The sequence below is a fragment of the Pseudorca crassidens genome, chromosome 4, assembly GCF_039906515.1.
Source record: "Pseudorca crassidens isolate mPseCra1 chromosome 4, mPseCra1.hap1, whole genome shotgun sequence".
NCBI classification, from domain to species: domain Eukaryota; kingdom Metazoa; phylum Chordata; class Mammalia; order Artiodactyla; family Delphinidae; genus Pseudorca; species Pseudorca crassidens.
In genome coordinates this window covers 52,678,019-52,703,790 of record NC_090299.1, presented here as the reverse complement: position 1 = coordinate 52,703,790, position 25,772 = coordinate 52,678,019, and the positions used below count along the sequence as shown (strand labels likewise).

The 25,772-nt window shown below is 36.0% G+C and overlaps 1 protein-coding gene across 8 annotated transcripts in view; it reads right to left on the bottom strand.

The window, feature by feature from the left end:
• Positions 1-25,402, bottom strand: part of TBC1D19 (TBC1 domain family member 19) — a 162,670-nt gene extending 137,268 nt beyond the window's left edge. For 4 of the 8 annotated variants that reach the window (XM_067735679.1, XM_067735683.1, XM_067735685.1 and 1 more), the window contains exon 1: positions 25,043-25,402. In XM_067735679.1, the coding sequence (XP_067591780.1) occupies positions 25,043-25,141 (99 nt within the window). In that variant the 5' untranslated portion in view covers positions 25,142-25,402. The remainder of the gene's footprint in view (positions 1-25,042) is intronic. The other 4 variants (XM_067735680.1, XM_067735681.1, XM_067735682.1 and 1 more) reach the window with 2 other exon arrangements.
• Positions 25,403-25,772: the final 370 nt, after the last annotated feature.

Genomic DNA, 25,772 nt, shown 5'->3' with positions numbered 1-25,772 from the left:
AGTCCCCTCCACCAGGAAGCCTACACAACCCACTGAAGCAAACTTACCCACTGGGGGCAGACACAAAAAACAACAGAAACTATGAACCTGCAGTCTTCAAAAAGCAGACCCCAAACACAGTAAGTTAAGCAAAATGAGAAGACAGAGAAATACACAGCAGATGAAGGAGCAAGGTAAAAACCCACCAGACCAAACAAATGAAGAGGAAATAGGCAGTCGACCTGAAAAAGAATTCAGAGTAATGATAGTAAAGATGATCCAAAATCTGAGAAACAGAATGGAGAAAATACAAGAACCATTTAACAAGAACCTAGAAGAACTAAAGAGCAAACAAACAATGATGAACAACACAATAAATGAAATTAAAAATTCTCTGAAGAAATCAATAGCAGAATAACTGACGCAGAAAAACGGATAAGTGACCTGGAAGATAAAATAGTGGAAATAACTACCGCAGAGCACAATAAAGAAAAAAGAAAGAAAAGAATTGAAGACAGTCTCAGGGACCTCTGGGACACATTAAATGCACCAACATTCGAATTATAGGGCTCCCAGAAGAAGAAAAGAAAAAGAAAGGGACTGAGAAAATATTTGAAGAGATTATAGCTGAAAATTTCCCTAATATGGGAAAGGAAATAGTCAAGTCCAGGAAGCACAGAGAGTCCCATACATGAAAAACCCAAGGAGAAACACACCAAGACACATATTAATCAAACTATCAAACTTAAATACAAAGAAAAAATATTAAAAGCAGCAAGGGAAAAGCAACAAATAGCATACAAGGGAATCCCCATAAGGTTAACAGTTTATCTTTTGGCAGAAACTCAGCAAGCCAAAAGGGAGGGGCAGGACATATTTAAAGTGATGAAAGGGAAAAAACTACAACCAAGATTACTCTACCCAGCAAGGATCTCATTCAGATTTGACGGAGAATTAAAACCTTTACAGACAAGCAAAAGCTAAAATAATTCAGCACCACCAAACCAGCTTTATGATAAATGCTAAAGGAACTTCTCTAGGCAGGAAACACAAGAGAAGGAAAACACCTACAATAACAAACCCAAAACAATTAAGAAAACAGTAACAGGAACATACATATTAATAATTACTTTAAATGTAAATGGATTAAATGCTCCAACCAAAAGACACAGACTGGCTGAATGGATACAAAAGCAAGACCCATATATATGCTGTCTACAAGAGACCCACTTCAGACCTAGGGACACATACAGACTGAAAGTGAGGGGATGGAAAAAGATATTCCACACAAAAGGAAATCAAAAGAAAGCTGGAGTAGCAATTCTCATATCAGACAAAATAGACTTTAAAATAAAGACTATGACAAGAGACCAAGAAGGACACTACATAACTATCAAGGGATCAATCCAAGAAGAAGACATAACAATTGTAAATATTTATGCACCCAACACAGGAGCACTTCAGTACATAAGGCAAAAGCAAACAGCCATAAAAGGGGGAATTGACAGTAACACAATAATAGTAGGGGAGTTTAACACCTCACCTTCTCTGATGACCAGATCATCCAAAATGAAAATAAATAAGGAAACACAAGCTTTACATGACACATTAAACAGGATGCACTTAATTGATATTTATAGGACATTCCATCCAAAAACAACAGAATACACATTCTTCTCAAGTGCTCATGGAAGATTCCCCAGGATAGATCATATCTTGGGTCACAAATCAAGACTTGGTAAATTTAAGAAAACTGAAATCATATCAAGTATCTTTTCCAACCACAACACTACGAGACTAGATATCAATTACAGGGAAAACACTGTAAAAAATACAAACACATGGAGGCTGAACAATAAGCTACTAAATAATCAAGAGATCACTGAAGAAATCAAAGAGGAAATCAAAACATACCTAGAAACAAATAACAATGAAAACACGATGACCCAAAACCCATGGGATGCAGCAAAAACTGTTCTAAGAGGGAAGTTTATAGCAATACAATCCTATCTCAAGAAACAAGAAACATCTCAAATAAACAACCTAATCTTACACCTAAAGCAATCAGAGAAAGAAGAACAAAAAACCCCCAAAGTTAGCAGAAGGAAAGAAATCATAAAGATTGATCAGTAATCAATGAAAATGAAATGAAGAAAACAAGAGCAAAGATCAAAAAACTAAAAGCTGGTCCTTTGAGAAGATAAACAAAATTGATAAACCATTAGCCAGACTCATTAAGAAAAAATGGGAGAAGACTCAAATCAACAAAATTAGAAATGATAAATGAGAAGTAACAACTGACACTGCAGAAATAAAAAGGATCATGAGAGATTACTACAAGCAAATATATGTCAATAAAATGGACAACCTGGAAGAAATGGACAAATTCTTAGAAAAGCACAACCGTCTGAGACTGAACCAGCAAGAAATAGAAAATATAAACAGACCAATCACAAGCACTGGAAGTGAAACTGTGATTTAAAATCTTCCAACAAACAAAAGCCCAGGATCAGATGGATTCACTGGTGAATTCTATCAAACATTTAGAGAAGAGCTAACGCCTATCCCTCTCACACTCTTCCAGAATATAGCAGAGGGAGGAACATTCCCAAACTTATTCTATGAGACCACCATCACTCTGATACCAAAATCAGACAAAGATGTTACAAAAAAAAGAAAACTACAGGCCAATATCACTAATGGACATAGGTGTAAAAATCCTCAACAAAATACTAGTAAAAGAATCCAGCAGCACATTAAAAGGATCACACACCATGATGAAGTGCAGTTTTTCCCACGAATGCAAGGATGCTTCAATTTACTCAAATCAGTCAATGTGATACACCATGTTAACAAACTGAAGGATAAAACCCATATGATCATCTCAATAGATGCAGAAAAAGCTTTCGAAAAAATTCAGCACCCATTTATGATAAAAACTCTCCAGAAAGTAGGCATAGAAGGAACTTACCTCAACATGATAAAGGCCATATATGACAATCCCACAGCCAACATCATTCTCAATGGTGAAAAACTGAAACCATTTCCACTAAGATCAGGAACAAGACAAGGTTGCCCACTCTCACTGCATTTATTCAACATAGTTTTGGAAGTTTTAGCCACAGCAATCAGAGAAGAAAAAGAAATAAAAGGAATCCAAATCAGAAGAGAAGAAGTAACACTGTCACTGTTTGCAGATGACATGATACTATACATAGAGAATCCTAAAGATGCTACCAGAAAACTAGCAGAGCTAATCAATGAATTTGGTAAAGCAGTAGGATACAAAATTAACGCATAGAAATCTCTTGCATTCCTATACACTAATGATGAAAAATCCGAAAGAGAAATTAAGGAAACACTCCCAGTTACCACTGCAACAAAAAGAATAAAATACCTAGGAATAAACCTATCTAAAGAGACAAAAGACCTGGATGAAGAAAACTACAACACACTGATGAAAGAAATTAAAGATTATACAAACAGATGGAGAGATATACCATGTTCTTGGATTGGAAGAATTAATACTGTGAAAATGACTATACTACCTAAAGCAATCCACAGATTCAATGCAATCCCCATCAAACTACCAGTGGCATTTTTCACAGAACTAGAGCAAAAAATTTCACAATTTGTATGGAAACACAAAGACCCCTAATAGCCAAAGGAATCTTGAGAAAGAAAAACAGAGCTGGAGGAATCAGGCTCCCTGACATTGGACTATACTACAAAGCTATAGTAATCAAGACAGCATGGTACTTGCACAAAAATGGAAATAAAGATCAATGGAACAAGACAGAAAGCCCAGAGATAAACCCATGCACATATGGTCACCTTATCTTTGATACAGGAGGCAAGAACATACAATGGAGAAAAGACAGCCTCTTCGATAACTGGTGCTGGGAAAACTGGACAGCTACTTATAAAAGAATGAAATTAGAACACTCCCTAACACCATATACAAAAATAAACTCAAAATGGATTAAAGACCTAAATGTAAGGCCAGACACTATAAAACTCTTAGAGGAAAACATAGTCAGAACACTGTATGACAAAAATCACAGCAAGATCCTTTTTGACCCACCTCCTAGAGAAACGAAAATAAAAACAAACAAATGGGACCTAATGAAACTTAAAAGCTTTGGCACAGCAAAAGAAACCATAAACAAGATGAAAAGATAACCCTCAGAATGGGAGAAAATATTTGCAAATGAAGCAAATGACAAAGGATTAATCTCCAAAATATACAAGCAGCTCACGCAGCTCAATATCAAAAAAACAAACAATCCAATCCAAAAATGGGCAGAAGACCTAAACAGACATTTCTCCAAAGAAGATATACAGATTTGCAACAAACACATGAAAGGATGCTCAACATCACTAATCATTAGAGAAATGCAAATCAAAACTACAATGAGGTATCACCTCACACAGGTCAGAATGGCCATCATCAAAAAATCTACAAACAATACATGCCGGAGCGGGTGTGGAGAAAAGGGAACCCTCTTGCACTGTTGGTGGGAATGTAAAGTGAACAGTATGGAGGTTCCTTAAAAATCTAAAAATAGAACTACCATATGACCCAGCAATCCCACTACTGGGCATATACCCTAAGAAAACCATAATTCAAAAAGAGTCATGTACCACAATGTTCATTGCAGCACTATTTACAATAGCCAGGACGTGGAAGCAACCTAAGTGTCTGTTGACAGATGAATGGATAAAGAAGATGTGGCACATATATACAATGGAATATTACTCAGCCATAAAAAGAAACGAAATTGAGTTATTTGTATTGAGGTGGATGGACCTAGAGTCTGTCATACAGAGTGAAGTAAGTCAGAAAGAGAAAAACAAATACCGTATGCTAACACACACATATATGAACTTAAAAAGAAAAAGTGGTTCTGAAGAACCTAGGGGCAGGACAGGAATAAAGTTGCAGATGTAGAGAATGGACTTGAGGAGACAGGGAGGGGGAAGGGTAAGCTGAGACGAAGTGAGAGAGTGGCACTGACATATATACACTGACAAATGTAAAACAGATAGCTAGTGGGAAGCAGCGCATAGCACCGGGAGATCAGCTCGGTGCTTTGTGACCACCTAGAGGGGCTGGGATAGGGAGGGTGAGAGGGAGGTGCCAGAGGGAGGTGATACGGGGATACATATATACGTATAGCTGATTCACTTTGTTATACAGCAGCAACTAACACAACAATGTAAAGCAATTATACTCCAATAAAGTTGCTAAAAATAACTGAGGATCCAAGATTACTTTTGTTTATGTAGATTAGATCTACTGATATTTACAGTATTAGAAACTAATACAGAGAAATGAAACCTATTTGTTTATTAGTATGGAAGTTCCTCAAAACATTAAAAATTGAATTTCCATATGGTCCAACAATTCCAAATCTACATATATACTCAAAAGAACTGAAAGCAGGGACTTGAACAGATATTTGTACACTCATGCTCAAAGCAGCATTATTCATAATAGTTAAACAACCCAAGTGTCCACAGATAAATGAATAGATAAAGAAAATGTAGTACATATAATGGAATACTCTTCAGCCTTAAAAAAGGAAGATAATTCTGACACATCTACAACATGGATAAACCTTGAGGATATTATGCTAAGCAAAATAAGCCAGTCAGAAAAAGACAAATACTGTATGATTCCACTTATATGAGCTATCTAGAATAGTTAAATTCATAGAGACAGAAAGTAAAATGGTAATAGCCAGGGACTGTGAGGAGGAAGGAATGGGAAGTTAGTGTTTAACGGGTACAGAGTTTCAGCTTGGGATGATGAAAAAGTTCTGGAGATGGATGGTGATAATGGTTGCACAGTAATGTGAATGTACTTAATGCCACTAAACTGTACAGTTAAAAATGGTTAAAATCTAAATTTTATGTTTTACCACAATAAAAATATTTGTTGGGACTTCCCTGGTGGTCCAGTAGTTAAGACTGCACTACCAATGTAGGGGGTCTGGGTTCAATCCCTGGTCAGGGAACTAAGATCCCACATACCCCAACTAAGCCCATGCACTGCAACTAGAGAAGCCCGCGCACTGCAACAAAGGGCCCGCACAGCCAAAAAAAAAAAAAAAATTGTCAATTCATCTTAAAATAACAATGTAAATCCATTGTATATTAACCTAAATATTTTTATTTAAAAGAACTGTATTTTCAGAAACAAAAATTAGTGAGAAAGAGGCACTGTTTTACATTTTTGCAAATGTCTTTGATGTTTGGATAGTAAAAGACAACTGGAGTTTTCAATCTGCTGTGATACTTCATCTATGGCACTATGTTGTCTTGATTGATGTATATGAAAGTCAGTGTCACACAGATATGCAACTGGAAAAGGGAAGGATATTTTAATATCCTTTTCAGATACTGTGGATATTCTCCTTTGATAGTACACTAAATTTGACAAGTAGTAGTTTCCTAAAGATTAGCTGCAATGTGGAATCTGAACATCAATAAACTTTTCAGACTTTATTAGAAAAACATGTGGCAATCTGCCTTGCACTTTGAATCAATCTTCTACCTACACATGATTTTGTAACATTATGTACTGATCATTTCAAGTATATTAACTAAGTGATGCAGTGGACACATTTCATTAAACAATATCAAAAAGTAACATTTGTTAATATCACCATCAATATCATCAGAAAAGTCTTTAAGTATTAAGTAGCCATCAAAGTCACAGTGATAATACAAGTTTTCCAGAATCTGATTTTTATTTAAAGCTTGGATTTTATCACTGGCAACACATAACAGTTTTCCTTGAAGTGACAGGCTCACTTTGCTCATTTTTAAAGAAAATATCTTCCAAATATCCAAGTCTGAATAACAGTTTGTCAATAGTTTACTCTTACAAGTAAAGATGTTTCATTAAAAAAAAAAAAAAAAAAGCAGTTCAGCTTGTACCTCAGTTAATTAGTTAATCACTAGAGTGGTTTTCCTCTAGATAATCATCTTATTTCAATACACAGCAGTAGTACCTTATGCATAATTTCCATTTCCTCAAACAGGATATTTAAAAAGTGTATATTCAAGAAATAAGATTTATTAAAATAACTGTTTACTGTTTGATCAAGTACACTGAAATTAAACTTTTTTTTTTTAACTGTGAATGTATATCAGTGAAGAATACAATGACTACTAGTACAGTTTGGTACTAGTTCCCCGATTTAAACCCATCACCATTGCTTTTGTACCATCAGTGCAAATGTCAGCACAGTGAATTTTTTTAAAAAAGGCCTTTGTATTTTACAATATAGTTTTGACCTGAAAGGGTCTTAGGGACCACCACAGGTCCACAGACCATACTTTGAGAACCACTGCACTGGACTATAGGTTTCTAGAGGACTTGTCTTTCATCTCTATACCAAAACAATACTTATCACATAGTAAGTACTTCATAAACATGTTTTCAATGAATGCATTACACTAAAGATTCCTTAGGCCTACACCTGCAAAACCCCATGGAACGGGAATTCCCTGGTGGTCCAGGGGTTAGGACTTGGCGCTTTCACTGCTGTGGCCCAGGTTCAACTCCTTGTTAGGGAACTAAGATCCCGCAAGCTGCATGGCACAGCAAAAAACAACAACAACAAAACCAAACAGGAGGAAAAAAAGGTTACAAATAAAAGTGCATAAAACAAAACCATGGGGAACACGATGAATAAGACATTGTATTTGGAATTTTTAGTCCAGAAAGGAAGATAGCTATAAGAAAATATGTTACAACAGAGGTATCATCCACAGAGAAAGGAACAATTAACTCTAATTGAAGAAACTGGAAAAGGGGAGCAAAGGCATAGAGGTTGAGAGGACAGACTGAGCAGAGGCCTGGGAATGTTCTTGTGCACCAACAGTTTGTAGAATAGTCAAAGTTCCAATAGAACGTAGGAAGAAATAAAGTGGAGGATGAAGGGGGAACACTCTCTGGATTCCTATCTACCCTGCTCACCAGTGCCTGACTAGTGTCCCAAAAAGCCACATTTATGTCTTCACCCTCCTCAAAATACCTCAATGACCACTTCACTGCCTATAAAATAAAGACAAACCCATTCTGGCTTTACAAGACTCTAAAAATCTTGTCCCACCCAGTTTATATAATCTCATCTCTCTAGAAGTACCCTACAACAGAAACCTTCTGCTTAGCCTTCTCACTGTTCCTACGTTGGGAATTCACTCCCATCTTCCCACCTTGAGTGCCATCCAAGCCTTCTCCAATCCCAGGGGTCTCCTTTTAGTATAGTTATACCCTAGTATATGCCTCTTCATTTGCATTCTTATTTCAATAATTAACTGAACACGTCCTACACGCCAGTTCCTCAGTATAAAAAGAAAACCAACACATAGTCCTTCCTCACTCTTGTGGAACTCAAAACGTATTTAGTGAGGTAAACAAAAAGCTAAGGGAGAAGGAAAAAAAAAAAGGAAATAGTGTCCTTTCCCACATCAAACGCAAACATTCTTGTCATTAACGTAACTGTTTTGTACTTCGTCGAATTTTTCTCAAGAGCCCATCACCACCACAGAAAAGAGGCTCAATTAAAACATGTTGAATTGGGTACCCCCTTTTCTTCCTAATACTTTTGGTTCTTTCTAAAACTGTAAACCAGATTTGTTTCTGTAAGGCCCGTAGTTCCAGTGGACGTGCATTGTAGCCAAGAATGAGTTTTAGTTTCAAATTGGAAATTTTGGCTCTGTGCAAGCTGACCATGCCTTAATACTGAATCTGTATTGTATAATTCAAACTCTGCTCTGGTTTCTCTCACCTGAGGATGGATCCTTCACTGGCTTTCTTTTGCTGATGTCCCCAAGCTGACCCCCTTCTTTGCCAGCACTGACTGTCTTATGCCCCTTACTCTACATCTTTACTTCTTAGCCTCCTTTCATAATATATTGTACTTTTCCTTCTCATTTCAACTTGGCCTTACCTAATTCAAGAACCCTATATGACCTCTAAGCAACTCAGTACTGAAATAAAACATGAAGAGATGTACTAACTTACACGAAACAGATTCACATTTTAATAGTTATCTAATCCCTCAAGTACCTAAATTCTATGGAGACAAGAGGTTCCTTATTTTGAAATCCTGTATACCATGATTCATTTCTTCACTGTCTTACTTTCCAAGATGAAAGGACATGACAGTAGCCAAGGTAGATATTGGTAAGGATGATACCACTCCCTGGCTCACATCAAACACAATCAGAGTCACTGAATTGTTAATTTATATAATAAATGCAGTAGTTCAATATGGAACTTCCCCTAGTATATACCAATCCCACCCTAGAGAGAAAAAAAAGACAGAAGATAATAAGCTCTAATCATGGCACAGGACTTTATATATGTTCTATCCATCCATGCCTTACAGAAAATGTATCTAATTAAAATCTATTTAATTAAATCTATTTAATTTTCCTTTCCCTAAAATAAATAATAAATAAATGTCAGTTTCTTCTCTCATTTGTACGATCTCTAAACTCTCTATATATGGTACATATTTCTAATAATGATGTATAACAAACGATATTTGAGATACAATTTCATAAGTTTTTTAGTAAGGGACACCAGCATTAAGATGCTATGGGGTTCTAGACTCATGACAACATCCTATCAGTTATATTATTCCTTCTCTCTCCAAAGCTTATCTTCTTTCAGACTCCTTCCTTTCACAATTCTATTATTTATAATAACAATCTGAGCAACAAGACCTATTAAGCACTTAATGGAATGGAAATAACATTTGAGGTTTTACACAACATCCATTTTAAACACAAATAATGCATGATACAAAATAACAATGTTGATCTGGTGCTAGAGATCAAATTTGGAATTAGGTTATCACTCTAATGTCTAGAGGATGAGTGAACAAATTCAATTTTAAGATGTAGGTTGACTTCATAATTTAGGAAAACTCAGAAATCAAAAACCATAAGCTTTTTCTAGAAACACAAAATTCCATGTTATTATACCAAGATCTTAAATAATTAAACTTCAATATATAAAAGGATACATTAAAATAAAGTCAATGTTTAATACTAAAAGAGAAGCACTAGTGGCAAGGGAAAAATCTGAAAATCATTTATATTTGTCTTTGAAGTATTCGGTGTGATTTTTATTTTTCTAATTAAGTTGGGCCAACACTGCTGTAGCACTTTCTGAATATACTCAGATAAAATGAAGGCAGTACAGAAAATGCTCGTGGCAGGAAAATGCCCTCCTGATTACATTTTTAAAGGCGTGTAACAAATGAACAGCCAGTTGTTTAAATGTATATTATCAAGGCTGACTGTAAAGTTGCCTTTTAAGAGTTAACTGATTTCTATTAAATGTCTGAGCTATTGGATATAAACTAAGGCAAAATCGTTATCACTTATTTTTTCAAGCCCAAGACTACATTACTTTTAAAGGATTTATAATTATATTCTTTTAAAGTATGAATCTATAATGTTATAGATCTCTTATTTTATCTTAAGAATCAGCCAAATACATGTTTTTGAGTTTCCCATGTAACCATCTCCTTACCCTCCTTTATCTTTCCTCCTTGCTCTACTTTTTATTACCTCAAGGCAATTAACTGCCTGATGTTACATAGATACATAATCCTTTACAGGAAATTCCAAAACCTGAAAAGCTTTGAAAACCAAAGTTTTTTCATAACTGAATTAGTGGCAAAAATCTGTCCTGACTTGAACTCATTTGGTAGCAAAATCTGATCTGACCTGAATAGACATGAGACTATTTATAGTCCTTATTTATCACACTTAGTGTAAAAATTCATACATTTTGCTACATTAATATTAATGTGTATAATTACAAGGTGCTGTAAGACAATGGTAAGGATATTAAATAACATACAAATATGCATGAATTACCTTTCTAAAATTTGAAAAATGTGAATTCCAAAACATATCTTCCCCCAGGTTTTGGATAAGGGATTATGGACCTGTATTTATTTGTAATACTATCATCTTGCCATTCGGGCAGAACTTTATCTTATTCATTGTTTTATCCCCTGGGCCTGGAATTGTGCCTGACACACAGTAAGCACTCAATAAATATTTGTTGAATAATCAAAATAAAGAATCACATTGAATTAATAGAAGTGGAGTTCAAAACAGAAAGGAACAAGAATATGTCTTCAGGGCAGTAATCTCCAAATGAAGTTATAATTTATATAGGTCATGAATCTCTTATTTGCAATTGTGAAATACAAAAATCTTCAAAAAAAGTTTTGTCATTACTGCTTATTTTCTGAAACTTCAGGCTTTCTTACAAAACTGAGAGACAGCTATTGACTTATTAGATCCCAAATTAGAATAAAAAGAAATATTTAAAGGAAAAACATTTTTAAAGAAAAGCAGAGTGCCACAGCAGACTTTGAATTCCTTAAGGTAAAGATGCTTTTTGTATTCTTTTATCATTTAGTAAAGTAACTGGCACATAGTAGGTACTCAATATATACTGTTAGAATGAACATTAAAAAAGAAGAATTGGGATTTTTTCCATTTAATAAAGACATGTTGAGCACCCTTCTCAGGCCAGTCATTATGCTAGGTGTAAAAAAGAGCAGGACAAGAGACACAGTCTTTTCTTGCCTTCATGAAACAGACTTTAGCGGGGAAGGCAGACGTTTAAATACTACAAAAAATAAAGTTCCAGGTACTATGGATCACAAAAAAAGAAGTACCTAAACTAAACTGTAAGGTTATGGAAGATCTATAAATCTTAGACAGCTATGGCTGAAGAGTAGAGTGTGAAGAACAGTGCCACCAAGCTTTGCAAGCCTAATCAAGGACTCTGTACATTTTTCCAAGGGCAATGAAAAGCATTGAGGGGTTTTAGAAAAAGGAGTGATATTCCATTTGGACTTTTAACTCAGACTTCTATTTACTGAGTACTTACTATGTGCCTGGCATATTATCTTGTTCAGTCCTCACAAAATAGGCTTTATGTTTCCAAGTTGTATGTAGGAGCTGGTGGTCGATCAGCATCCCTATGTAGAACAACTAGTAGAACCAAACAAACAAACAAACATCCAAATATCTGAAGACAGAAAAGAGTTGTTGAGAGAACAAGAACTAGAGAAACAGAAAGAGAAAAAATCTTGAGAGACGAACTGGCTTCTGTAGCAACATTTTCCCTGGGATCATTATTCTGAGCATGAACAGAAGGCTGAGAATCAGGACAAACCCAGTACAAAGCCTGGTGGAGGGCTACCAAGGTTGGACAGAGAAATAAGCAGAGGTGTTGCAGAGACTTGGAGATCTTAAGCACATTGCCAGTTTTCTCAAGAAACATTTTGAATACTAGAACTCTGTGGGGTAGAAGGTTACAAACCTAAGCATGAAACCTGTGAAAAAGTTTTTTAGCAGTCTGACAAGAAAAAGGTTAGAGTCTGGGACCCAAAGGGCAAAGACCCTTAGAGTATATCAAATTCTTAGCTGAAAACTTGTGAGAGCCAGGAAAGAACCAGAGGAAAATTGAGCCTGAAAGTAAAACTCAGCCTCAAACCAGCACACTCCCTAACTGGATTAAGGGAATCAGTCACAGGACTATCTGCCCAGTGGAGGGGAGAGTGAACCCTCAAGAAAGGAGGCATTACAGTTTTTTGGACACAATGTCTGGCAACAAATAAAAGTTACTAGGCATGCCAGCAGACAAAATCAGATGAATAAAAGATAAGAGAAAATAACACCATAGACAGAGATCCACATATGATCCAGATTTTGGTGTTAACTGACAAAGACTTTAAAGCAATTGAGTTATATTTTTTTAAAAGAGAAAAACTGGACAAAGTAGATGAAAAGCAGGTAATTTTACCTGAGAACTGGAATCAATAAAAGAGAACCATTTGGAAATTTTAGAATTGAAAAACACACTAAATGTAAATAAGAATTCATTAGATGGATTTACCAAGAGATATAAAATAGCATAAAACAGGATTGGTGAATTGAAAGAAGGCCAAAAGAAAATTTCCAAACTGAAGCACAGAGGGAAAAAAAATAATGTAAAGAAAAAGAGTACTAGAGATAAGTAAGACTCAGTGAAAAATCTAATAGGCGTACAAATTGGAGTCTCAGAAAGAGAGGAGAGAAAAATGTGGCAGAACAAATATTCAAACAGATAATGACCAAGAATTTTTCAAAACTGGAGAAAGATATCAACCCCAGATTTAAGAAGCCCCACAAACTCAAACCAGAATAAATTAAATGATAATAATAATAATAATGCAAACAACAATAATAACACACCAAGGCACATCTTAACAAGACTGCTGAAAATCAAAGATGGAAAATGTTAAAACAGCCAGAGTGAAGGTGAGGGACATACATTCAGTGGATAACAAAAGGCCTGATGACTGACTTTACAACAGAAAACAAAGAGGCCAGAAAGCAATGAAATGTCTCAACAGGCTGACAAAAAAATTACTGACAACTTTGAAATTTATGCACAGAAAAAAAAAAATCCTTCAAAAATAAAGACATCATCAGACAAGTAAAACTGAGCACCTTGTCACCCAGAAACTTGCACTGAAACAAATACTAAAAACAGTTGTTATAGCAGAAGAAAAATAATCCCAGGGTAAATACAGAAAAGTAGGAGGGAATAATGAGAAACAAAAAGGATAAAAATTGGTTAAAAATGAGTAAATATTACTTTTTTTCTTTCTTAAGATAGTCTTAACTTTCCCATTCAGGCAGTTCAGCTACAAATCAGAAACAATCAGAATCGAGGTCAGAGGATTTCAACTCCTTTCTGAAAAATCACATAGTGAATGCATTGATGTTGGCAATACCATTAAAAATACTAAAATGCAAAACCAAAAAAAAAAACAAAAATAAACCCCAGCAAATATTGTCTAAATACTTATGCTACAAAAGAATAATAGCAATGTCCTGTGGAATTTAAAATAAAATGCATAACAAAAATAACACAAAGGAAAGAGGTGTAAATAAGTAAAGTGTTCTAAGTTCTAGCATTACATTACAGGGAAATAGTAAAAAAAAAAAAAAATTAGTTTATTCAAGACTACAATTAATCAAGAATAAATGCTGTAACCTCTAGGGTAGCTACATAAATAACAGTAAAATAATGTGTAACTATCACATTAATGGAGATGAAAATAGAACAACAAAAATATCTGAATAAAATCTGAATAATCCAGAAGAATACAAGAAAAGAGAGAAAGCAGAATGTGAAGCAAATGTATCAAATTAAAAAACCAAATATTAAGACCAGAAATATAAAACCAAATATATCAGTAAATTCATTAAATGTAAATATACTAAATAATAAAATAAAAAGATTTGCAAGCCCGGATTTAAAAAACAACTATACAAGGACGCTGATGCAGAAAGGGTGAAAATAAAAGTATGGAAAAAGTCATACCATGCAACCACTAATCAAAAAGAGCTGTTGTGGCTATACTAACATTGGACAAAACAGACTTTAAGGTGAGAACCTTATTAGAGATAAAGAAGGACATTTCATAAAGATTAAGGGGTTAATCCACCAGGAAGCTATCACAATATAAAGCTATATACAACCAATGAAATAGCCTTAAAATTAAAATAAATTTAAAAATTTAGAGAATTAAAAGAAATAGACAAATATACAAGCATGATGGGAGATTTAAACATATATCTTTGAATAGCTGGTAACAAACAGAAAAAAATTCAATAAGATTATAGAAAAGCTGAACAGCATAACTGACACCTGGATTTCAGTGACATATATAGCCAGCCTGACCCAACAGTGACAGATACACATTATTTACAAGTGCATGTGGAACACGCAGCAAAATTGACTACATACTAGATTGTAAAGCAAGCCTCAACAAATTTTAAAATATTTAATCAGTCAGAAAATGTTCTCTGACAACACTGACATTAAGCTGGAAATCAATAACATTGACATGATACTATACATAGAAAATCTTAAAGATGCCACCAGAAAACAAGAGCTCATCAATGCATAGAATAAAGTTGAAGGATACAAAATTAATATACAGAAATCTATTTCATTTCTATACACTAACAACAATCAGAAAGAGAAATTAAGGAAACAATCCCATTTACCATCACATCAAAACCAATAAAATACCTCGGAATAAACCTACCTAAGGAAGTAAAAGACCTATACTCAGAAAACTGCTAGACATTGATGAAAGAAACTGAAGACAACACAAACAGATGGAAAGATACACCGTGTTCTTGAATTGGAAGAATCGATATTGTCAAAATAACCATAATACCCAAGGCAATCTACAGGTTCAGTGCAATCCCTATCAAAATACCAATGGCATTTTTCACAGAACTAGAACAAATAATTTTAAAATTTGTATCGAAATACAAAAGACCCCAAACAGCCAAGAAAATCTTGAGAAAAAGAACAGAGCTGAGGAATCATGCTCCTTGACTTCATACTACAAAGCTATAGTAATCAAAACAGTATAATATTGGCACAAAAACAGACAGATAGGGCTTCCCTGGTGGTGCAGTGGTTGACAGTCCACCTGCCAATGCAGGGGACACGGGTTTGTGCCCCGGTCCGGGAAGATCCCACATGCCGCGGAGCGGCTGGGCCTGTGAGCCATGGCCGCTGAGCCTGCGCGTCCGGAGCCCGTGCTCCGCAATGGGAGAGGCCACAACAGTGAGAGGCCACAACAGTGAGAGGTCCGCATACCGCAAAAAAAAAAAAAAAAAAACCCAGACACATATATCAATGCAACATGATAGACAGCCCAGAAATAAACCCACACACTTAAGGTCAATTAATCTGCAACAAAGGAGGCAAGAATATACAACAGAGAAAAAACAGTCTCTTCAATAAGTGGTACTGGGAAACCTGGACAGCTACATGTAAAAAAACAAATTTGAATATTCTGTAACACCATATACAAAAATAAACTCAAAATGAATTAAAGACCTAAATGTAAGACCAGATACTATAAAACTCCTAGAGAAAAATATAAGCAGAACACTCTTTGACATAAATCACAGCAATAATTTTTTGGATCCATCTCCTAAATCATAGGAAATAAAAGCAAATAAACAAATGCAGTCTAATTAAATTTAAAAGCTTTGGCACATCAAAGAAAACCACTGACAAAGCAAAAAGACAACCTACTGAATGGGAGAAAATATTTGCAAATGATATGTCTGATAAGGGATTAATATGCAACACATATAAACAGCTCATACAACTCAATATAAAAAAACACTACCTGATTAAAAAATGGGCAGAAGAACTGAATAGACATTTTTTGAAAGAAGAAATGCAGATGGCCAAAAGGCACATGAAAAGATGCTCAACATTGTTAATCATCAGGGAAATGCACATCGAAAGCTCATACCTGTCAGAATAGTTATCATGAAGAACACAAGTTACAAATGTTGGCGAGGATGTGGAGAAAAGGGAACCCTCCTACACTGTTAGTGGGAATGTAAATTGGTACAGCCACTATGGAAAACAGTATGGCAGTTTCTCAAAAAACTAAAAATAGAACTACCATATGATCCAGCAATTCCACTCCTGGGTGCATATCCAAAAAAACCAAAAACACTAATTCAAAAAGATACATGCACCTCAATGTTCATAGCAGCATTATTTGCAATTGCCAAGATATGGAAGCCACCTAAGTGTTCATCATTAGATGAATGGATAAAGAAGATGGGAGATTATATATATATATATATATATATATATATATATATATATATATATATATATAAAAAATATACACACACGTATATATATACACATACACACACACACACACACACACACACACACACACACACATATATATATGCATGCAATGGAATACTACTCAGCCATAAAAAAGAACAAAATTTTGCCATTTGCAGCAACATCGATGGACTTGGAAGTCATTATGCTAAGTGAAATAGGTCATACAGAAAGACAAATGCTATATGATATCACTTATATGTGAAATCTAAAAAATTTTTAAACTAGTGAATAAACAAAAAAGAAGCATACTCACAGATACAGAAAACAAACTAGTCATTACCAGTGGGGAGAGGGAAGGGAGGAGCAATATAGGAGTAGGGGATTAAGAGGTATAAACTATTAGGTATAAAATAACTACAAGGATATACTGTACCACATGGTGAATATAGCCAATATTTTATAACAACTATAAGTGGAGTACAACTTTTAAAAATTGTGAATCACTATATTTTACACCTATAACATATAATATTGTACAGCAACTGTACTTCGAAAAAAGTACAAAAAGAAAATATTAATGGCTTGGAAATTAAGCAATATACTTCAGGATAGCCCTTGGGTCAAATTTTTTAAATGACAAAAAAAATTAGGAAATGTTTTATACAAAAGGATAGTAAAAATATAACTCATTAAAACTGTGGAATGCAATTAAAGTAGTGCTTAGGGGAAAAATCATAGCCTTAAATGCATATTTTAGAACAGAAAAAAAGTCTTGAAATCCATGATCTAAGTTTCCATCGCAAGAAACTAAAAAAAGAACAGCAAATCAATCCCAAAGAAAATAGGAGAAAATTAATAATAAAGATGGGATCCAAAATTAAGAGAAAACTGCAAAGCTAAAACTGGTTCTTTGATGAGATCAATTAAATAGATAAACACCTAGCAAAACTGTTCAAAGACACACATGCAAACAAATTTTCATAATCAGAAACTGTGACAGACTTTTCAGACCTTATAAAGAAATAATAGCTTATTATAGACAACTTTAAGCCAATTATTTATATCATTTAAATGAACAAATTCTTTGAAAAACACAATTTATCAAAGCTGACAATAGAAGGAATAGAAAATCTGAATACTCCTATATCTATTAAAAATTGAATCTGTTCTTTAAAATCTTTCCAACACAATGCTGAAGCAGAACAAAACTGGAGGACTGACAACTTCAACTTATTATAAAGCTACCAAAATCAAGACAATGTGGTAATATTAAAAAATAGACAAGTAGATCAATGGAATAGAATAGAGACTCAGAAATACCAACACAAATATAGTCAACTGATCTTTGAAAAAAGAGCAAAGGCAATTCAATGGAGCAAAGACAGTCTTTTCAACAAATTGTACTGGAACAACTGGTCATCCACATGCAAAAAAAAAAAAAAAAGGATCATAAATGTAAAACCCAGATCCATAAGACTTCTAAAAGATAACATAGGATAAAATCTAAGTTTGGTGATTAATTCTTAGACATAACACCAAAAGCATGATCCATAAAAGAAAAAAATTGATAAGTTGGACTTCATTAAAATTAAAAACTTCTCTGAGAAAGATACTGCTAAGAGAATGAAAAGACTGGCCACAAATTGGGAGAAGATATTTGCAAAGCACATATCTGATAAAGGACTTGTACCCAAAACATAAAACAGACTCCTAAAACTCAACAATAAGAACACCCAATTAAAAATGGGCAAAAGACCTGAAGGGACACCTCACCAAAGAAGACATACAGACGGCAAATAAACATATGAAAAGATATTCAATATCACATGTCACTACGGAATTGCAAATTAAAACAACAGTGAGATATCACAACACACCTATCAGAATGGCCAAAATCTAAAACACTGATAACACCAAATGCTAGTGAGAAGGTACAGCAACAGGAACTCTCAATCAGTGCTGGTGAGAATGCAAAAATGGTATAGCCACAATGGAAGACAAGTTGTCAGTTTCTACCAAATTTTTACCATACAAGCCAGAAATCATGCTTCTTGGTATTTACCAAAATTAGCTGAAAACTTATGTCAACACAAAAATCTACCCAGGAATGTTTATACCAGTTTTATTCATAACTGCCAATCTTGGAAGCAACCAAGATGTCCTTCAACAGATAGTGAATGTATAAACAAATTGATACATCCCCACAATATAATATTATTCAGAAAAAAAAAGCTATCAAGAAACAAAAAGACATACAGTAACATAACGGACATTGCCAAGTGAAAGAAGTCAATTTGAAGAAGCTACATACTGTTATGATTACAACTATAGGACATTCTCAAAGGCAAAACTATAGAGACAGTAAAAACCAAGTGGTTGCCAGGGGCTTGGAAGGAGGGAGGGATGCGTAGGTGGAGCACAGGGGATTTTTTTTAGGACTGTAAAACTATTCTGTAAGATACTGGAATAGTAGATACACAGTATTATACATTTGTCAAAATCCATAGACCTGTACAACACAAACAGTGAACCCTGATGAAAACTGTGGACTTTAATAATAATGTATCAATATCGATTGGTCCACCAATAGTAACAAATGTACCACACTAATGCAAGATGCCAATAATAAGGGAAACAGTATATAAGGAAAGGGGATGTATGGGAACTCTGTACCTTTTACTTAATTTTTCTGTAAGCCTAAAACCATTATAAAAAATAAAGTCTACTAATTAAAAACAAAACACAACAAAATAAAAAACCTTCTCAAAAGAAAATCTGAGACACAGGCTTCAATGGAGAATTCTTCCAAACATTTAAGAAAGAAATAACACAGTTAAACATTTTTGTATCAAATAGAAAAGAAAAAAGGGGGGAACACTTCCCTACCATTTTATCAGGCCAGTATAACCTTGATATAAAACTTGTCAAAGACATTACAAGAAAGGAAAATTACAGACCAATCTTTCTCACTGACATAGATTCAATCCTTCAGCACTTACTATTGGACTTCTGCTAATGCATAGGATGTGGACAGCCAGAATAAGGAACATCACTCCCACCCTAACAATGAGAAAAAGTGGTATAATCTACAAAATCATAACTTTTCAACTCACCATAAAACTGAAGTTTTAAGACAATCAAGTGAACTAAATTCCAAAGAGTAACAAGCCCCTCTAAAGACAGATGGGACTCCAAACTGTTTCATATTTGGCAAAGCACAGGAGGAAAAGGAGGCTACCAAAGAATTCAGCTAAAATTGTTAACTGTTATTGATGAGATGTGGGCTAGCATGTCAGTTGAGAAACACTGGGAGCTCAAAACCCAAGGGGAATTCACACTCACTTGCATGCTCTCTTCCATAGGTCTCCATCAGGACGGAGAGCAGGAACTGCAGAGAGCCCCCTTCTGTGGCACAGGTGTACAAGAAAGGATAGGCTACCACTACAAAACAAGCATGCAACCATGCCACCTTGCCCAAACTCTCCTCTCATTTGAGGAAGAGGCCTTAAACCTCTGAGGGAGGCAATAATTTGTTGCTTCTGGGGGTGAGATAGATACAAAAACTGTCTTCCTCATGGAAACGTAAGAAAACTCTCACGGGCCCCAAATCCTGTACCAGTACATAGCAGAGGTAAGCCACAATTAGGAAGAGGCAGGAATCTCTCTTTCACCTATTATTTGCCACAAGGCAAAGTTTGGCTGCCAAAAGCAGAAGAGAAAGGAACATTGTCAAAGACCCACTCCCAAGGCACCTGGACTGAGACAGGACCAGGAGGAGAGAAAACGCCTGTATCTACCATGAGCTTAGGACTGAGTAACAAACAACAGGCTACTGCTGAGGATGGGATCAGAGCATGGAGAGAGACCTCCCTCTGTGGCACAGGCAAACGAGACAAATGAAAACTGAGGATACAGACACTGAGAAAAACCCTCCAGTACCCCAGCACTATTTCTAAGCACAAAGTTACAGCAGCCCACTGAATTTGAAGCTTGTGGTACACTGAAGCTAATGACAGTAATAACAAAACTCAAGCCTAGCTTGGCTCCTGACTGTACTGACTGAAGCCTCCATACTCAGTAAAGATATAGAACACTTGAACAAAATTGTCAATATATTTGACCTAATTGACATGTAGAGTACAGTAACAGCAGAATGCTCATGCTTTCCAAGGGCATGTGGAACACTCAACAAGATAATCTGAATGGCCTCACACATGTTTTAAAAATTAAATTCTTTATTAAAAAATGTTCCCGTGGGCTTCCCTGGTGGCGCAGTGGTTGAGAGTCTGCCTGCCGATGCAGGGGACACGGGTTCGTGCCCCGGTCTGGGAAGATCCCACATGCCATGGAGCGGCTGGGCCCGTGAGCCATGGCCGCTGAGCCTGCGCGTCCGGAGCCTGTGCTCCGCAACGGGAAAGGCCACAACAGTGAGAGGCCCGCGTACCGCAAAAAAAAAAATGTTCCCGCAAAGAAAACTCCAGCCCCCAATAATGTTATTGGGAATTCTACCAAACATTTAAGGAGGAAATAATATCAATTCTATACAAATTCTTCCAGAAAACAGGAGAGAAGGGAACACTTCTCAACTCAATTTAAGAGATCAGCATTACCTGATATCAAATCTAGACAAAGATGTTAAAGTAAAACTATAAACCAATATCCTTTATAAAAATACTCACAAAATCTTCAACAAAGTATTAGCAAATTGAATCAAGAAATATATAAGGACAATGCATTATAGCCAAGTAGAATTTATCTTAGGAATGCAAAATTGGTTCAACAATCAAAACCAAATAGTATTATTCACCATATCAACATATATTAAAAAATCACATGAGCATCTCTCCAGATACAAGAAAAGTATTTAACAAAATTCAACATCAATTAGTAATAAAACACTCAGAAAACCAGGAATAGAAGAGAGCTTCTTCAACCTAACAAAAAGCATCCATACAACATTGCACTGGTGTCACTAGTCAGTGTAACAGGCAAGAAAAAGAACTAAAAGGCACACTGATTGGAAAGGAAGAAGTAAAACATCTTTATTCGCAAATGACACATATACTTGGAAAATACTAAGCAATCTACAAAAACGGTATTATAACTAACAAGTAAGTTTAGTAACTCCCCAGGATACATGGTAAATATACAAATATCAATTTTATTTCTGTATACTAACAACAAGTAATTGGAAACTGAAATGAGAAAAAAAGTCAGCATGTTAATAGTATCAAAAAAACATGAAATACTTGGGGAAAATCTTAATAAAATATGTGCAATATTTGTGCACTTAACTATAAAACAGTGATGAAAGAAGATGCAGATAAGAATAAATGGAGACACAAAGCATGTTCATTGGCCAGAAAATTCAATACTGTTAAGATGTCAAGTCTCCCCAAATTGATCTCTACATTCAACATAACCCCAATACAAATCCCAGTAAGTTTTTTGTAGTAATTTACAAGATGATTCTAAAATTCATATGGCAAAGCAAAGTACCTAGAGTAGTCAAAACAATATTGAAAAAGAGAAACAAAGTTGGACGACTAATTACCTGATTTCAAGACTTACTATAAAGTTATAAAAATCAAAATAGTGTGGTATTAGCATAATAATAGACAAATAGATCGATGGAACAGAATAGAGTCAGAAATATTCGTGCATGCACACGTGCGCACACGCGCGTGTGTGTGTGTATACTAAATCAATTTTCAGCAAAGGTGCCAAGAAAATTAGTGGAGAAAGGATAGATTTGTCAACAAATAAGTACTAGAAATAGGTATGGTATTGGACATACACATGCAAAAAACAACAAAAAGCTTTACATTACATCATATATAAAAATTGACTTAAAATGGATTCTAGATCTAAATGTGCAAGCTAAAACTAATAAAACTTCCAGAACAAAACATAGGAGAAGCTTTTTTTTCTTTTCTTTTTTTTAAACATATGAAATTTATCGTTTTCTGGTTTTCCCTCCTGACATGATACCATTTATTTTTTTTAATTTTTTTTAACATCTTTATTGGAGTATAATTGCTTTACAATGGTGTGTTAGTTTCTGCTTTATAACAAAGTGAATCAGTTATACATATACATATGTTCCCATATCTCTTCCATCTTGCGTCTCCCTCCCTCCCACCCCTCTAGGTGGTCACAAAACACTGAGCTGATCTCCCTGTGCTATGCGGCTGCTTCCCACTAGCTATCTACTTTACGTTTGGTAGCGTATGTATGTCCATGCCACTCTCTCACTTTGTCACAGCTTACCCTTCCCCTTCCCCATATCTTCAAGTCCATTCTCTAGTACGTCTGTGTCTTTATTCCCGTTTTACCCCTAGGTTCTTCATGACCTTTTTTTTTTTTCTTAGATTCCATATATATGTGTTAGCATACAGTATGTTTTTCTCTTTCTGACTTACTTTGCTCTGTATGACAGACTCTAGGTCCATCCACCTCACTACAAATAACTCAATTTCGTTTCTTTTTATGGCTGAGTAATATTCCATTGTATATATGTGCCACATCTTCTTTATCCATTCATCTGTTGATGGGCACTTAGGTTGCTTCCATGTCCTGGCTATTGTAAATAGAGCTGCAATGAACATTTTGGTACATGACTCTTTTGGAATTATGGTTTTCTCAGGGTATATGCCCAGTAGTGGGATTGCTGGGTTGTATGGTAGTTCTATTTTTAGTTTTTTAAGGAAACTCCATACTGTGGAGAAACTTTTTGAGACCTTGGGGGAGGCAAAGATTCTTAGGCAGGGCACAAAAAGCACAAATCATGAAAGAAATTAATAAAAATGTATGTCTTCAAAATTCTAAATTTCTGCTCTTTGAAAGACCCAGTTAAGAAAATGAAAAGATAAACCACAGACTGGGAGAAAGTATTTGCAAGCTGCATATCTGATAAGGGACTTATGCCATATATAAAGAATCCTTACAATTCAACAATATGAGAACAAACACATTTTTTTTTAATAGGCAAAAGATTTGAACAGACTACTTCACCAAAGGAGATATAAACATTTGATAAGATGCTCAATATCTTTAGCCATTTGGCAAATGCAGTTAAAGCCACAATGGGATATCATTATGCTCCTACTAGAGGAGTGTAATTATAAATAAAAATTAATTAATTAAAAACTGACATCAAGCACTAGCAAGGATGCAGAACAATCCTCATAACTGCTGGTGGAAATGCAAAATAATACAGCCACTTAGGAAAAGTTTGGCAGATTCTTATAGACATACACTTACCATACAACTCAGCAATTCCACTCCTAGGTATTTATCCAAGAGAAAAGAAAACTAAAAACCAAAACAAAGGGCTTCCCTGGTGGCGCAGCGGTTGAGACTCCGCCTGCCGATGCAGGGAACACGGGTTCGTGCCCCGGTCCGGGAAGATCCCACATGCCGCGGAGCAGCTGGGCCCGTGAGCCATGACCGCTGAGCCTGCGCGTCCGGAGCCTGTGCTCCGCAACGGGAGAGGCCACAGCTGTGAGAGGCCCGCGTACCGCAAAAAAAAAAAAAAAAAACCTATACCAGAAAACACGTATTAGCTTTACTCATAATCTCTATAAACAGAAACAACCCATAGCTCTATAACCAAAACTGCCCAGCAACCAATGAATGGATAAACAAATCGTAGTACATCCAAACAATGAAATATTACTCAACAATAAAAAGGAACAGAACTACTGAAATACCAACAACACGAATGAATTTCAAAAGCATTATGCAAAATGACAGAAACCAGGCACAAAATTTTACATACTGTATGATTCCATTTATCACATTCACCAAAAAAAGGGAAAGATCTCCTGATCAATCTCTGCATCCAAAGAACTTAGCATATTAGAAAATACTCGATAAACGCCCAGTGGACGGTTAGACGGGCAATCATTGCAGGGAGGGTAGAGTGCAAGAAGGTGATATATAGACGCGGAAACCAAAATGTGCCTGGGGGCTCAAACCCACCTACAGGATGGGAAAAGTTGTCCAACCTACCTCCACTGACGCCAGCAGCTTAAAAAATTAGACCCTGTAAAGGACTACAATATGAATGAATAGCCTCGGCGGTTCTCTGGCCTGAAGAAAGGCGTGACGTGCCCCACCTTTCTTTAAAAAAAAAAAAAAATCTATTACTCTCACGCCCGAAACTGAGCAAGCGGAGCTTACACCTGGAAGGGAGGCTTTTCCCTGCCCAGGAGCGGAGCTGGAGAGACCCGAGGCGGGCTTCGGCTTAGGTCAGCGGGGTGCAGAAGAAGGCCGAAGCACCGCCACGGCCCCGCTGGTCTCCATCCCTTCCCACTCAGGCTCACTTACCCAGGCCTGCCGTTCCAACTGAGCGTACAAATTGGAGCCCTTGAGCTTTTGGACTATCTGGGCAATAATGAGAGCGAGATCCGACTCCTCCTGCAACATTTCCCCTGTCCTAGCCCGCCAAGCAGCGGGGGCAGGCCGCTACCGGGGAGAGAACCGGCTACGTACGGGGTCCCAATCAGGGCCAGTGACACTTCTCGGGGACCTTATTACGCAGGGACTCCTCCAGCGGGCGTTACCAAGCAACTGCCGGGCCGTGTGTCCGTTCCTCTCTGGTCCCCCCCACGCCTGAAGGTTCCAGCCCCTGCGTTCCGCTGGCAGAAAACGACCTGCGGGGTGGGGGGAGGGGAGTAGCTTTTCACTCCATTGTTCCTGCTTGGTCTGTTGTTGAAAAGCAAGAGGAGGAGCTCTTTCCTCTAGAGCCACAGCGCCTCTGATGCACCAGGGGAAATCAGAAAGTTGTGTATTTTGTGTTTTATTATAAAGGAAAATAATAGGAAATATTGTTCAATCAAAAATCAATTCAAAATTCATTCAGCTTTCAACCTATTGAGCATTTACATACAAGAAACTGTGGACACAAAGGTAAATAAAACATGGTTCTTGACATCAAAGTAACAGAGCAAAATTTTTTAAGAGAACTAGAAGTAGCTGATTTAATTAGTTGAATGGCATTCCAAAAGCCAGCTAATATAAGGCCTATGGAACAATACATGTATTAGAATAACCTCAC